General features: G+C 40.3%; 1 protein-coding gene across 8 annotated transcripts in view; it reads left to right on the top strand.

Annotated features, from left to right (window-relative positions):
- Positions 1 to 16,839, top strand: part of RAI2 (retinoic acid induced 2) — a 385,424-nt gene that overhangs the window by 146,549 nt on the left and 222,036 nt on the right. For 7 of the 8 annotated variants that reach the window (XM_085008668.1, XM_085008671.1, XM_085008673.1 and 4 more), the window contains one exon: positions 5,529 to 5,618. The exons of the other annotated variant lie outside the window; for it this stretch is intronic. In XM_085008668.1, the coding sequence (XP_084864794.1) occupies positions 5,547 to 5,618 (72 nt within the window). In that variant the 5' untranslated portion in view covers positions 5,529 to 5,546. The remainder of the gene's footprint in view (positions 1 to 5,528; positions 5,619 to 16,839) is intronic. 8 annotated transcript variants of the gene reach the window in all.

Raw genomic sequence — 16,839 nt, 5'->3', positions numbered from 1 at the left:
TGCTCTCTTTGCCCTGGTATCTCATGTTGCCTATAGCAGGAGACACTGACAATGGCCGATGGGTCAGATCGGCCTGCTTCCCGTTTTGGTACAGCCAGCAGCTAAGGATGGCTTTTACGTTTTTTCAATGGTAGGGGAAAAATCAAAACACAAATATTTTTGTGACACCTAAAAACTATATGAAATTCAAATTCCAGTGTCCATAAATCAAGTTTTCTTGGTCACACGGTCATGCCATTCATTTATTGTCTGTGGCTGCTTTCACGCCGTAACGGCGGACTGCATGGCCTGCAAAGCCCAAATGTTTACAGATGAAGCTTGCTGACCCTGTGTTACGGGGACACTGATTCCCAACTTGGGCTGCATCTTGGGGAGGTTTTCATTTTTTTTTTTATTTGTTTTTTTGCCTTTTCTAGGGCCACACCCACGGCATATGGAGGTTCCCAGGCTAGGGGTCCAATCAGAGCTGTAGCCGCTGGCCTACACCACAGCCAAGCCACTCAGGATCCAAGCCGCGTCTGCGACCTACACCACAGCTCACGGCAACGCTGGATCCTTAACCCGCTGAGCGAGGCCAGGGATCGAACCCACAACCTCGTGGTTCCTAGTTGGATTCGTTAACCACTGAACCACGATGGGAACTCCTCTTTTTTCTTTTCTTTTTTTTTGGCGGGGGGGCTTTAAAAAATATAGATTCATGTGTCTTAATTGTTTGGGGTGTACCCTAGGATTGGTCATTTAGAAACCTCCAGGTAATTCTCTTTTGCAGCCAAGGTTTGGGACCACAGAACCCGCTATAAGGAGATGCAAAACTTTATTCACTCCTGATGATTTGAGGACCTTGAGAATATTTGCTCCTTTACCGACATGGAAATACTGACTTCACTTCCTCTCCTTACTCTTATCGGCCTGTTTCTGATTCTTGCTCAATTGCCTAGTTCTGATTTCTTTTCTTTTCACTAAGTATCTTTTTGGCTTACATGTTTTCAAACACCATTGAAGAAGAGCAAGGGAAACATGGCGAATGATGGTTGCTCCTAATTTAAGGACCACCTCACTGGGGCTTTGGGAATGTATGGTTCCTCTGAGGGAGGAAGACCATGGTAGCTAAGGAGCGCAAAGCTGAGAAGGTCCCTTCTTCCTTGACCACCTAGCAACATTCTTTTCACCCTCTTCCCACTTCAAGCTTAAGAATTGATGTCTTATGAAACCCTTTCTGCCCACTCCCTACTCCAGGCCTTGCCGAATGGTCCCCTCTGGCCTTTGCATCCCCACTGCAACCCCCAAGGACTTTTCCCCCAGCAGCTGGGACACCAACTGGCATTTACTGGTTTTTCATGCCTGTCTCCTCCCACTAAAATGTTGTTTGAGGGTAGAACCATGTCTTATGAATTTCTGTGGCCCTTCCTCCCAGCATCATGCTTTTTATCCAGCAGGTACTCAATAAATATAATGAAGGAGGGAAGGAAGTAATGAAGCTCTGTTTCCTCAGAATATCAGGGTGTTTCCTGAAATGTCTTTATTGATGCTGGCAGTTGCTGGCTGGAGACGTAGTACGTTGTTGAAGACAGCATCGTAAGGCAAATCACTGTAAGATTAACTCCTGGTTTTAGCAGAAAGCTTTGGTGGAGGACACCAATACGGCAAGGAGAGATACAGGGATCTTTATGAAATAGTATCCAATTAAATGAGACCAGCCACCACATTGAAGACCAGAATTTACTGAAGACAGGGCTCTTCCAGGGAGGGGCTCACCAGGGGTCCAGAGTGGCCCCCCCAGGAACTCTGCTTTGCTCAGGAGAAATTCTTAGAAATTACCTGTAGCGAATTCAGCTGACGTCTTACCCATCTTTTGGTCTGAACCAGCTGACTGGATTCCAACTCAAATGGTCAGCTTGCCCACTCTCTGAGTCTTCAGTTCACCTATGTCTACATCTTTATTGTTTTTCTCCTCCAGTGTCCTAAAAACTCCATGAGGTGAGAGATTGTCACTTGATTAACCAGTATATACTTATACAAAGAAAGCATGGTGCCTAACAAATGGTGGGTGTGTGATAAATAATTGTTTATTGATTGATCAATTGATTGATTAAATGAATGAATGAATGAATGATTGAATCTGCAGGACCCAAAGCTCTAATTTCCTTTATCTACTATGGTGGGTCATGGTGTTGGTATTCAACACTGCCCCCCAACAACCAGACTGCTTCAACTGAGGAATTTAAGTTCCAGATGTTCTTGGGCCCATGGACCCTTAATTGGTTCATAGATAAAATTTGGGGAGGCTGCCACTGTACATGGAAAAAATACCTTTTTATTTTCTCTAATCTTTAACTGAAACATAGCTTTCCCTTAAGGTATGAATGTAGGCAACAAACCACAGTAGTATATTAATGGGAGCTATGATTTTGTCACAAGTTGAATCCTTTATGCTCATTGGCAATTCAGAATTGTTGTGGTAATTATACCTGCCAGTAGATTTTGTTAGTTAATGTGTTAATAAAGAAGCACACATACTATTATATCATGGATTTATTGAATGACCAAATTAATCTTAATTAAGCTGAATGAATGCATTAAAATTCTAATAGCATTATTTCCAGATAACTGGATTTCTTTTTAATTCTATGTATTTTACTTTATACATTTAAAAAATTCTTTTAAAGGATCCCTAAGCTTCACCACACTGCCAAAGGATTCCCTGGCACAAACAAGTTTAAGAACCCTTACCTAGTTAATGCTGGTTATAGAGGTACACCCAGTTTGTAAAAATGCATCAAACTATACATGTAGTTTGAGGTATATTATCTTCAGTAAAATGTTTTCTTAAAGTTGGTCTGAACCAATCATGGCAATTCCATTATCAATAATTAATTTAATAAAGGGTATTTGTCCCAGTCTGGGCCAATGAGACATAAAGGAGGAAATTCTGCCATGGAGATGGAAAGGAAACAGAGAGAAGTCCCCTCCTGGCATGGTCTTTATTGTGTCTGCATGTTATATTTGGAGCTGCTGTGACCATCCCACAGAGGGGGACAAAGCAGACTGGAGCTGGAGACACAATATAATGTACTTGGAGTCTGCTCTGACTCTGAACACTTTATAATTGGGCTAATGTCTTTTGTCATTGTTTAAGTTAGAGACCAGTTTTCCATTTTACGCAACCCCATGTATCCTTACTGATGCACTGGTGTGAACACAGAAAGGCAAGCAGTTCTATTCATACCATACATGACAGCACAAATACAACCATGATTAGTACTCATGAAATTCATTGGATGTTTATCCTCCAGTGCTGAGTATAGAACATTCACCAGGCATAGATGAGGGAGGAGTCTCCTCCAAGCACCCTCAAAGATTCTTCTGTCAGTATGAGGTGATTTTTTAGCTCGTGAACTGCTTTCCTGCTGGCTACTGATCTCCTATTCACACCACGGAGCTTGGTTGACCACCCATGGACAACACCCTGACTGACCACACAAGTGAGCTGCTAGAGGGCCCTATTCAGAATCCATTCAATTCCCTTTTGTGACATTAGCATTACCCAAACTTTGATGTTCTTCTCTGGTCCCTGCACTTGGAAAGCTGCTGGACATACTCTATCATATCAACTGTATTAATCTTTTTGAAGAACCAAATTTTGGCTTCACTGATTCTTCTCCATTATTGTCCATTCTCTGATTTCCTTTCTTACATTTATTACTTCTCTCTCTCTACATTCTCTAGATTTTATTTGTTGTTCTTTAATAACTTTTTGAAGTGGATACATAGATCATTGATTTTCAGCTTGTGTTTCCTAATACATACTTTTAGTTTTTCCTCTGTGTACTGCTCTAGCTGCATCTGTAAGTTTTGATATGCAGTATCTTTCCTTATCTTTAGTCCAAAATGTTTCTCATTTCCATTTGATTTCTTTTTTAAAAGGTTTTTATTTTTTTCTATTATAGTTGATGTATAATGTTCTGTCAATTTCTGCTGTACAGCAAAGTGATCCAGTCTTTTTCTCACGTCATCCTCCATCATGTTCCATCACACGTGACTGGATCTAGTTCCCTGTGCTCTACAGCAGGATGTCATTGCTTGTCCACTCCAAAGGCAATAGTTTGCATCTACTAACCCCAAACTCCTAGTCCATCCCACTCCCTCCTCCTCCCACTTGGCAAATACAGGACTGTTCTCCATGTCCATGAGTTTGTTTCTTTTCTGTAGATAGGTTCACTTGTGCCATACATTAGATTCCAGATGTAAGTGATATCATATGGTATTTGTCTTTCTCTTTCTGATCACTTCATTTACTATGAGAGTCTCTAGTTCCATCCATGTTGCTGCAAATGGCATTATTTTGTTCTTTCCTGTGGCTGAGTAGTATTCCATTGTGTATATATACCCCATCTTCTTAATCCATTCATCTGTTGATGGACATTTAGGTTGTTTCCCTGTCTTGGCTATTGTGAATAGTGCTGCAGTGAACATGCGGGTGGCATGTATCTTTTTCAAGGAAAGTTTTGTCCAGATATACGCCCAAGAGTGGGATTGCTGGGTCATAAGGTAGTTCTATATTTAGTTTTCTGAGGTACCTCCATACTGTTTTCCATAGTGGTTGTACCAGTTTACATTCCCACCACCAGTAAAGGAGGGTACCCTTTTCTCCACACCCTCTCCAGCATTTGTTATTTGCTGACTTGTTAATGATGACCATTCTAACGGGTGTGAGGTGGTATCTCATAGTCGTTTTGATTTGCATTTCCCTAGTAATTAGTGACGTTGAGCATTTTTTCATGTGCCTGTTGGCCATCTGTATATCTTCCTTAGAGAAATGTCTATTCTGGTCTTCTGCCCATTTTTCAATTGGGTTGTTTGTTTTTTTTGCTGTTGAGTTGTATAAGTTGTTTGTATATTTTAGAAATTAAGCCCTTGTCAGTTGCATCCTTTGAAATTATTTTTTTCCTATTCTGTAGGTTGTTTTTTTGTTTGTTTGTTTGTTTGTTTCCTTTTCTGTGCAAAAGCTTGTAAGTTTGGTTAGGTCCCATTGGTTTATTTTTGTTTTTTATTTCTGTTGCCTTGGGAGTCGGACCTAAGAAAACATTTGTACAGTTGATGTCAAAGGATGTTTAGCCGAAGTTCTCTTCTAGGAGTTTGATGGTGTCTTGCCTTATGTTTAAGACTTTCAGCCATTTTGAGCTTATTTTTGTGCGTTGATGTGAGGGTGCATTTTTATTTCTTCTTTGACTCATGGATTATTTAGAAGTGTATTGTTTAACTTTCAATCAGTGGTGAATATTCTAATAATCTTTTTGTTATTGATTTCTCACTTAAGATCTTTATGATCAGAGAATATACTCTAAGTGATTTCTATCCTTTGAAATTTGGTGAGACTTGATGACCCAGTATCTGGTGAATTTTGATAAATGTCCCTTGTGCATTTATCAGAGAATTGAAGAATATGTGTTCTGTTATTATTGGCAACTGCCCCTGTTTTGAACCTCTCTCCATACTTTGTTATAGTTTTGACACTTTCATCTTTTCAGACTTCAATATCATCTGCAATGGGCCTTTCTCCTGAGCACTCCCCCAGCTCCAACACCAAGGTCATTGAATGCCTCCTCATCCATGTGCAGGTGAGTTGCATGGAATTCAGACAGCTAGTGCCTTTTCTCTAGATCTTAGCAGGCAGTTAGGGACAATCACCCTCATTAGCACTCATATCTAGAAATGGAGCAATATAGACCTTAGCACTCAGTTCTAGAAATGGAGCAATGTCATGAAAAACTACTTTGCTTCCAAAGAAAGTGATGCAAATATCCACCTCCCAGATAAAAACATGCTTACATATATACACATAGTTTCTGGCTGGGGGCAGGTGGCAAATGTCACAAATGACCATGGAGGAGGTTTGCTTGGGGAACCTGGGCTCTAGCTCATGTATCACTGCCATATATGCCAAACAGACTACACGTGGCAGCAGCCACGTGGTCATTGCGAGTGCCTCTGGGTGGCTGTTACATTGAAACCTAAAATAAACTGAAGTGAAGGTAGATCCTCCATATATGTTTTCCACAGTCAGAATAATTTAGGATAAAATATGCATCAATGAGTCAGTGCTTAAGAGACTAATTAGAGAAGAAAGATGAGAGAGAGAAAATAGATGACAAAAGAGCAGTATTCTGCCTAGGGTGATGATAAGGAGACAGAGGCAAAGCAAATTAGGGCGTCAAAACTTCCTTTCTATGGAGGCAGATGTATGGAAGACAGGTTCTTGATGTGCATGACCGTGGAGAGCTCAGATCAGAATCAAATCTCTGTGATCCTGACTGAAAGGACTTGGGAAGGGATGATTGAGAAATGGTTCTGGGCAGTCAGGGATTTTCCCTCCATGGCTGACACACAAATTCACTTCTCTATCCAGGTTTAGGGAGCAAGCAGTTAGTCCGGGGTACCAGTGGATCTTCCTAAGGAGAAACTTAGAAGAGAGAGATTAATGTGATGTACTCCAGACTCCTTTGCTGCAGCTGGACTTGGGGCTGCAAATGGTGCTTGCTATCTTCATGCTCCACCATCCTTTCTAAATTCCCTTCACGCTCAGCTACCATCTCTGCTGATCTTGAGGGCTTGTCTGGTAACGCGATCCAAAACCTCATTCCTGAGGAGAATAAGCCTTGGTAACTGTTCCCTTCTCAGAGTGAGGTTGATGCACATGTATCTTTGCAACCAGTCAGGCAAGGGAGTACCATGAGGTACCCACACGGATCACCTGGGTGCCACGTATGTTCCCACTGCCCCTGATGTATAAAAGTAGCCCAACATTCTCCTGCTGATCCTACAGGTCAATTGCCCCTGTAGGATGGTGACACCTAATTGGCCTGCTGGACCTAGGACACAAGGGAGCATTACGTGTCCGGGAGGCAGGTGTAGCTTGCTGTGTCTTCTGAAGGGGGACTTTGGTGGCAAGAGTATGCCTCCTTTGGGACATCCTATTCAAGCAGAGCCATAAGTTGAAGGGGTGGGAAGCACAAAGTCCTCCAGTAATGGCAAGTGTAATCCCTCCTTCCATTTCTTGGTCCACAGATCCATGTACTTTTCCTGGGGGGACACAGTGCCATATAAATACCCCTGAATCCTGGAGGATGGTACTATATCCTTGCCAAGTCTTATCTCTGAGCTGGCACTTCAGATGTACCTTCAGCAGGCAATTCTATAGCTCTGTGATAGCCAGTTGTATTCTGAGTGGTACAATATGTAACACAGCCAGTGGATTCCATGATTATGAAGCCCACTCCCCTACCTCCTGTGCTGTGAAATGAAGCATCCTGGTTAGATGTTGTGTTATATGTGATCAGGCATTCTGTAAGCCCCTGTATGGTGGGGGTGGTTGGGGCTCTGCAGGTGAAGACAAACCTGTATCTGGAATAATTATCTATTTCTGTGAGAATGAACTGCTAGATTTTCCAGGATGGATGGGTCCTAAATGAAGTCAATTACTGTCAATTTTCCTTAAGGAAAAGCACCATATTGGAGACTCAGCATTGATCTCTGGTGCTAGCAGGTTGGGCAACTGAGATGGCGATAACAGATTCCTATTGGGCCCCTGCACGACCTCCATCTCTGCCACCAGGGCTACTCCATTTTTTCCATTGTGTCAGTTCTGTGGTGGCTGATTACAAAAGCTGGATGACATCAACTCGTCAGATTATTTTGTCTACTGGATTATTCAGTGCCTTGTCCATGGTGGATGCTTTCTGGTGGATGTAAAGTACCAACTCCCATATGTCCATCTACAAGCCAGAATTAGTAATCAGGCTCACCCAAGCACAAGGGTGTCAAGAAATATATTCCAACTTACATGCTCAGAAAACAGAAATCAGGAAATATTTGGAGAATAGCAGTAATGACTACCACAGTCTGCATTTGTTATAATCTGCTTGAAGGGCCTCAAGGCATGTTCTTTCTCTAATATTCTACAGTGTTTTAGTGAAAGTGAATGTTTATTTACAGCTTTCTTTCTGCCTAGAATCCAAGCAGTTTCCTTAGGACTGGGCTCCAGACAATATAGGTCTTGAGTTTTACTCAAACGCTATTCCCTTATGCTTTGTTACTGGTAAAAGCATGTTATTCCTGGTGGTTTTTGTCCTGTTGGGGAGGGATTTTTTTTAAAAGCAGCTGTTCAATACTCATGCAAATAGGTTTCTGGCCAGCCCACTCAACCAATCTACCAGTCACGCCCATGCACATCTGAATCCCACTGAGACACAAGTCTGGCCTCCCACCATGCTTATATTACTACTTATATTTTTTTGGTCCTCAGTTGATTCCCTCCCCAGCTACAGAATAAACTTCGTGAATGCTGAGACTGCATCTTCTTTCTCTTTATAGCCCCAGCTCCTAGGATAGTGTCCTACCCACTTAAAATGCTTTGTGAGGTGGTTGGCGGTGATGAAATGATTCTAAAAAGTAAACAAATCAGATTTTATATTAGAGATAGCCACCCATACAAATAATTCAAAGCAAACAGTTCAAGGATAAATAGGACCCAGAATGCTTTTTAGCCAGGGTGGCCACTGCTCCGACCTGCAGCAAACAGAGCCTCTGCCAGTTAGAGGGCCTGGTTGACATTTTGTGTGGCTAATACTCAGAGGCTTGCAGCTCCTCAGGAAGGCTTTATTGAATCTGAATCCAAGAGAGCAGGACAGCCTTAGCCCAGTCTATGTTAATTAAAGAGTATAACCATTTTATTTTATGTGCGGGACCTTAAGGTGCTAAAGGCTGCCATTTTCTAGTTGAAAAAGCCAGTCTTTGGGGCCCTTGCTTTCTATTTTTATTCCTTTCTCTTCTGACTTTTACCTCCAACCCATAAGCAAAACCAAAACCAAAATGCTTTCTATTTGGGGAAATCAAGAAATTGTTTTTATATTTTGTTTTATGGCCCAAACCTATATATTACTGGCTGCCAAAGCATTATTTCTCCCTACACACTCATCATTCATAGCTACAGGGGCACAAATATTCCAAAATAGTATGTAATGTCTGTTACACATTTAGGTGCATAAATTTTGGTTGTCAAGATGTTGATTTAATAGAAACTTATAGGTTCATTGTAGAATATTTTTAATGCCTTGGTTTATTTAAAAAAAGAAAAGCGTGTGGTGTGTGCGTTTACTTCTCTCTTCTTGGAAATGTTATTTCTTTGTGATATAGTCTGTATTTATTTATCATGGCTGGGTAAGTAGGCTTAAAGAAAATTTTGGCAGTAGGCTTAAAGAAAATTAAGGAAAAAGCATTTATTCTCTTAAGAGCCAGGAAGTAAAGCATCTTGATTTCATATCCATCGTGTCAATAATAACCCCCCAAATCTCAGGTCCAGTTACATCAGGCATGTAAGTTGAATATGGAATTTCTCATTTTAACGTATTATTTCTTTGGGACTATAATCATAGACATTGGATTAGCCTCCTGAGAATTCAGGTTTGTACCAGTTGGTATTATTTTGAGTATTTTTAAGTTTTAATTTGAATTTTTTTTAATTTTTAGTGCTTTTATTTTTTTAATTTTTTTAAAGATTTTGCCTGTTTTAATCTTTTTTATAATATAATGATTTTTATTTTTTTTCCATTATAGCTGGTTTACAGTGTTCTGTCAATTTTTTAGTGCCTTTAAAAATGTGGTTTCAAAAAAATAAATAAATAAATAAAAATGTAGTTTCTTTCTCTTTCCCTTCCTTCCTCTCATTCACTTGCTCTTGTCCTCACTCTCATTCTAGGTGGTGTTTAATTAGTTCACTGTTACTGATCTCTACCACCGAGTCCCTCACTGGTTTTAGTGGAAACTTGCTTGCAAAGAAATATAATCACTCCTTTTGGCTATAAAGTGACCTTGGCCCAGTAAGATTATCCTCAAGGAGAACTAAGGTGTTCCTCAGGTGTCACTAAAAATAAGTTGTCTCTACCTGTTTTTTTAGTACCATTGTAATACTTTCAAGCTCCTGAAATCAAAGTTCAAGTTTTTTATCCTCATGTAGGTGGTCCATAATGAAAGTCAGGATAAAAACTGTAAGATATTTTTCAAGCAATGTGAGTAATTCCTCACTGGGAATTTCAGTTGGAAATGCCTTTGCTACGTTCTTTTGAATAGTTGACATTTCTGTGCATTGGAAAAGGCAGTGGTGCTTTTACTTCATTATGTTTAGTAATTCATCTTCAGGAACTGGGCCCTTATTACCAGCTGAGGCTAGGGAGATGGAGGGAAATCAGCCAAGAATGCCACTAGAAATTGTGCTGTGTCTCACCCCGTTGACTGTCATCTCGGACTTTGGGAAACACCACCAATGCAAGACAAGCAATCAGAATGTTATAGAATAAAATATGATTGGAGCAGAGAGGAACCATAAGGTAGCACTGTCTAATGGAAGTATAATGTGAGCCACGTCTGTAATTTAAAATTTTCCAAGAGCCACCTTGAAAAAAGTGAAAAGAAATAGGTGAATCAAATTGCAATAATTATTTAACTTAAAACAATATATCCAAGATATTCTCATTTCAACATGTGATCAATATAAAAAATATTAAGATACTTTATATTATTTTTGACACTTAGTCTTCAAAATGTGGTATTGCATATTTTCAGCATACCTCAATTTGGGCTTGCCACATTTCAAGGATTCAATAGCCACACATGGTGAGTGACTACCACAGTAGACAGAACAGGCATAGAGAATACCCCATCCAAAACCTTCTCTCTGACAAATAAGGACTCAGGAACCAGAGAGGTTAAGCCACTTGCCACACTCATACTGCTTTGTCAGAGAGCAAGACTCAAAATCAGATCTTCTAAAGATCTTCCCAAGGCCACTTTCCACTCCTTCAAGAGGATTTTTTCACCTAAAATCTTATTGGCTTCCTCCCCAAAATCTCAATTTTATTTCACCTGTGCTGTTCATTTTCATCAAGAAAAATCATCTTACAGCAGGACTGGGAGGAGCAGACAGATTCATACGTGAGGCTTCAGTAGTCATCTCATACAAGGCTTGAGAAGGAAGTGAAGAGATAATAAATGATATTTCAAAGACTCTTATCTGCTTTAAATGAGTTAAAGATCTCAAGGCCTGGGCAAATTATTTCTGGGATCATTGAAACTATAAGTAGATGAGATAACAGAACTGCTATCAGTTACCAGGAAAACAATGGAGAAGGGAAGAAATGCCAGAGGGTTAGCCATATCTAGATTTTCCAGCTGGAAAGGGCAAATGATACTAGTAGCATACACGCACATAGCACTCACTAGGTGCCAAGCACTTGTTCTCAGTGCTTTATACATGTGGATTCATCAATTCCTCACAACAGTCTTACAAGGTAGGTACTATTACTGTCTTCACTTTTCAGATAAGGAAACTGAGACTACAGAGAGGTTAAGTCATCTACCCCAGGTATATTGCCAGTAGATGATGGAGCCAGGATTTGACTCTGGAGTCTAATTCTTTGAATTGGCATTGCACCATGCTTCTCACAGATGAAAGATCTCAGTATCTTTCTGGTTCCCTGCCCTCTCATTCTCCCTTTCCCCATGGCTTGGAATCATCTGATATCCTCTTGAACGTTCAGACCCAAGGTAGGCTCTGGGTCAAGAGGTGACTTCAGTAAGAAAAGTCCTAGTTCAATGCTTCGTTAGTCCACCATCATATCCTTTTGGCTATACCATCCCCACCTCGACCGTATGCCTCACTTTGGGGCCCTGGGTCCTCCCTTACATTATGAACCCCTAATTTAATTATTGGAGTCTGTTTTTGGACCCTACCTTGCAACTTAGGGACAGAAGACCCTGATATCCCACTCTCCTCAGGTCACTGTGCAGAACCTTCTCCTTGGCTCTACTTGCCTGCCAGTTATATTCCATTTTACCTCTTGGAGACCTCCATGACACCAATTGCTTTTGCCAGCATTGTGTGAAATTATACTCTCCATTCACTGTGTTCCACCTATAGGTCAGAATTTCCTGCTATCATTAAAATTGCCCCCAATTCCACATCCACCCCAGCAACTGAGTTTAATTTCAAGGACCTGCCCCTCCCAGTTTGCTTGGTTTTCTGCACTGGTGGAACCTTCCAGTTATGAGTGAAACACCATAGTATCAAGCCGTTGACCTGGGCATTGGTCTTGGGAAAAATTACAGGTGTGTTATTAAATAGTTGATTCGGAAGCACTTAAAATAGAAAGTGATGATTATTAAGGAATCCTTCTAAAACTAAACTCAATTCCTCTTCCCCCTCATCTGGATAGTGTTCCTAAAATTTCCAGTAAGAAGAATGCCCTAGACATAGTGTATCTGGATCTCAGCGAGCTATAAACAAGGCTATCATTGTATTTTTATGGTTGAGATGCAAAGAGATAATAGTGAATTTGTGAATTCACTTCCAGTGTTTAATGTCAACTTTGAGCTAGATCTCCAGTACTGTGGTAAGAGCCTTTCTCTTAACCCTGTCTTATTTTACCTCTTATTAAATACTCTAATAAACATTTATGAGGAGAGCCCAGCAAATGCGTAGAAGATGCAGGATAGATACAAATAGATTCCATGGCCAATGATATGTTCAGAAGTCAGAGGATTCTCCACAAGGTAGAATGAAGGGTTAAAATGAACAAGATTAAATATAATAAGGATGGAATTCCTGTTGTGGCTCAGCAGAAATGAACCCAACTGGTACCCATGAGGATGCAGGTTTGATCTCTGGCCTCACTCACTGGGTTAAGGATCAGGCCTTGCTGTGAACTGTGGTATAGTTCACAGACACGGCTCAGATCTGGTGTTGCTGTGGCTGTGGCCAGCAGCTGTAGCTCCAATTTGACCCCTATTCTGGGAAGTTCCATATGTCCTGGGTATGGCCCAAAAAGAAAAAAAATTATATATATATATGTGTGTGTGTGTGTGTGTGTGTGTAAATGTTTGTATTTTTGTTTAAACATTAAATTATATGAAAACAGTATGAACGAGACATGGACCAACATTAGTATAGTGGTGGTAAAGGGGAAGTCTTAGAACCTTTATTTCTCATAAACTCATTGTGAGCCAAAGTGTATGTGGCTGCCAAGTATCGAATGTGATCTTGGACTACATTAATTATAGTATGATGGGAAGGCTAATTTCATTGTACTTGGTACCTGCCAGACTCTGTCTGAGTTTTTGTACTCAGATCATGGCAGGCTGACAAATTGCAATGGATCTGCAACAGGCAGCCAGGGTGGAAAAGGGTCGGGAACTAATGGTATGCTGGAGCCAGATGGTACTCACTTGCTGGAAATTACTAAATATTCGGGAATTTTGTGAGCTGGTTGTTAAACACTTGATAGCTTGAGATGGGCCATGGTAGCAGTATTTACACCATGGTAATTGGCAAATGCTATAAATCAGGACTTTTTGTTTTCCAGACAAGATATTGCAATAAATAACTCCTTGATGTAAAGAATGACTAAAGACAGGGTGTTACATTCAATCAAAAATTTAAAAACCGTAGAGTGGGGAGAGGATGAGGACTTCTTAGCTGTCTTTAAATACTTAAAAGAGTTTAGATTTTCTTTTTAAACAAATCAGAGGGATCTTCTCCAACACTCCCATCTTTACCTTAAGGACAGAACAATCTGAGTTCTCACAACCTCTCCACCCATCCAGAAGTGTGGCCTCAAACTGCTGGTCACTAGTGAGTTTCTCATGTTGTCTTACATTTTGCTCCATACGTGATGCATATCTCTCTGAGTATAAAAATAATGGATTGAAGCGGAACTTCTCAAACTTTTCTGTGTATGAATCACCCGGGGATCTTGTTAACATGCAGGTTCCAACTGATTAGGTCTGGAGGAAGGACTGAGATTCTGATTTTTTTTTTATTTATTTTTTTATTTATTTTTTATTTATTTATTTTTTATTATTTTCCCACTGTACAGCAAGGGGGTCAGGTCATCCTTAGATGTATACATTGCAGTTACAGTTTTTTCCCCCACCCTTTCTTCTGTTGCGACATGAGTATCTAGACATAGTTCTCAATGCTATTCAGCAGGATCTCCTTATAAATCGAGATTCTGAATTTTTAAGAAGACCCCAGAGGGTGCCAAAGCTGCTGGTCTGTGCATACTTTGAGTAGCAAGGGTTTAAATTGTGGGCTAATCTCTTTTCTTGCTCTCTTTCCCCCCAATTCCATTTTCCAATAAATTCAGCACCCAGGGTGATGTGCTACGTTTAATCTGTATTTAATCTCACTCTCCGATAGAGACACAAGCTGCTAAGGGTATACACATGTGCCTCTGAAAAACTTGTAATTAAAACTTTTTGGACTTACTTGTAGTTCATTATTTGTCTTCTTGTAGAATTCCTTTTTTACTGAACAGCCCTTCAGCCTTGTACTTTCTGTTTATACTGAGTATCATTATAAAGAAAAGTGGAGGAAATTCATTCTTTGACCCATTGTAGGAAAACTGTCAAGGACATCATCCACTCTGTTACATTCTGTTCTCTATTTGAGGACTCAAGGGAACTTCTCCAGTTTTTATTTCATGCAATTACTTTTTCTGAACAATTTTTTTTTTTTTGGATCTTACCAACACCCTGAATCTCACAGTTGAATGTAGTTGAATGCATTTTCCTCTTTGACTCAACATTCATTCAACGTATACTGGTTGAGAACCCGCTAGGCTCTAGGCACCAGACTAGGTTGTGGGTACACAGGGAACAAAATGGACACATATCCCTGCTCTCACGGAGCCTTTTTGCAATGTCTCTTCCCTCCAGTTGTTAGAAAATATCTGATTGTTAGAAAACATGAAACCACATTAGAGGCCACCTCCGACAACGCTAAAAGACCTGATAAAAGACATTTCTGGTTCGAATGTGGTTGTATGAATTTCTAACCCTCATCTTCTCTTTACTGGATTCTCTCAACTTTTCGTTTTTCTATTTGGATACTGTGTGCATATTATTTGTAAGCTGCCTTAAATCCTCTGTGGAATGCGGCAGTGTATAAATAACCCATTGAATCTGTGGAACTAGAGAAATCAGAACTAAAGCCAATGCAGTAATTTTAGAGAATCGAACTTCAGCCTCACATACAAGTAATCTAATATTCTGAAGAGAAATGGCTCACCTTATAATATAGTGACTTTTTGGACACTGATATTGGGAGTGCGCCCTGGGGAATTTTGACGTGGTGCTTCCCTACATGAGGGCATTTGGACTAGATAATACCTCAAGTGCCTTTCAGTAATCAGATTGTATAGAAATGTCTGTGATTTCGATTCTTCTATAGACACCAGTGGCTCCTCATTTCCCTAGTGGCCCCAGTATTTATTGGAGAAGATGAATTCTTTAGGGAAAGATGGTGGCTCTGGGGAATCCCAGTTGTTGGAGTAGGGGGAGTTTGGGAGAGGGAGAGGAGCTGCTGCCAGGAAAGAAGCCCAGGGCTCAAATCCTCCACCTGGGTTGTGTTTTGTGACACTCACTAAACTCAAAACTCCTGCTTTTCCTTATAACTTGTCTTGATCCATTCATGGTTTTCTTCAGATGAATATAATATCCTTGTATTTATAGTGGATACCATAAACCAGCCAGCCATGATGTTTTTTATATCATAAGCAGCTGCTCTCTGAGTTGAAGCAGGGTAAAAGAGGCTGATTTGTATTTTTACAGCCAGATATGAAACCAGCTTGTAATAATTTGGGAAGCACGTGCTGCCACGTGTGATCCTAAGGGTGCTAATGCTTAAGTGAGCCCCTAAAGGTTGCGGAGACTACAATTAATATAACACTGAAAGGCAGCCCCACTTCAGCCACTTACTCGAAAACAGGAAATTTTAAAGAATTAATTGATTTTAACTTCAATGTGAAATATTGACACTTGTGATGATACTCCTCAGTGAATAGATAGAGGCAGCATTTATGACCTTTTTAACTACATTCCATTCACTGAAAAATGACAACTATGCTAAAGAAATACTTTCCTCCTTGCTGCTGGCTTCTCCCAATGAGAGCTTTTAGCAAAGGGCATAGAAAGTCCTGCCAATAAATAACAAAAATTTACTATCCCCACCATCATTTTATAGTCTTGCCCTCCCACAGGAGGGACACAGAGAAAAGAATAGATGAAATCAACCTGCTTTGCTCAGCACCAAGGACATATTATTACTCAAACTGGGTGACTAAGAGAGGGATTAGTCTAGAAGAAATGTACAGACTGAAAATGATGTTGCCCCAGACAGGTTTCGTGGTGGTTGTTGTAGTCGTCGTCATTATTCCATTATTTTTCCCAATGCCACAGAAATCAGAATTGTCTTCACCTTTTGAAGACACTGAAAGATAGAAATCTCTTGAGTCAAAAGCCATCTAGAAGGAATTATTTATGTATTCCTTCTGTGGGACTGAACATTCCTCTCCTGTATAAGAGAGACTAGGATGCTTTAGAGAGTGTGTCTTCAGACTCCTTGAACTGAGGGAGGAAAAGAGACAGAGCCAGAAAGAGCTTAACTGGAATGAAAAGCATTTTCCTGGACGCTGCTCTCCTGAATTAATCAGGTCCAGCATGGGCAGCTTAAACAGCTTGTTGGGAAAAAATTCCTTTCTTGTATGACTGAGTATTTCTAGCCATGCTGCATGCAGAAGAGTGCTTTCTAGCCTTTGGTCCAGACCATTGCAACCAGAATCCAAACAACTGTTTGCTATTCCTATAAGGAACTTAGATGATCTGAAAGGAAATAGCAGGATGTATGAAAATATCCAAATTTCTCTCTGTTAGTGGTTTCAAGTGCTCTTGGTATAGGGATTCTTGATGTTGCAATTACAGTTCATGAAGTTTCTCAGACAAAGCTCAGCT

Source organism: Sus scrofa, chromosome X, assembly GCF_054392235.1.
Source record: "Sus scrofa isolate SSC_HxYL_T2T_F1_AM1 chromosome X, Sscrofa_HxYL_maternal_Yorkshire_Landrace_v2.0, whole genome shotgun sequence".
NCBI lineage: Eukaryota > Metazoa > Chordata > Mammalia > Artiodactyla > Suidae > Sus > Sus scrofa.
Note: the sequence above shows the minus strand (reverse complement) of the source record. Positions and strands in the feature narration are given on the sequence as shown.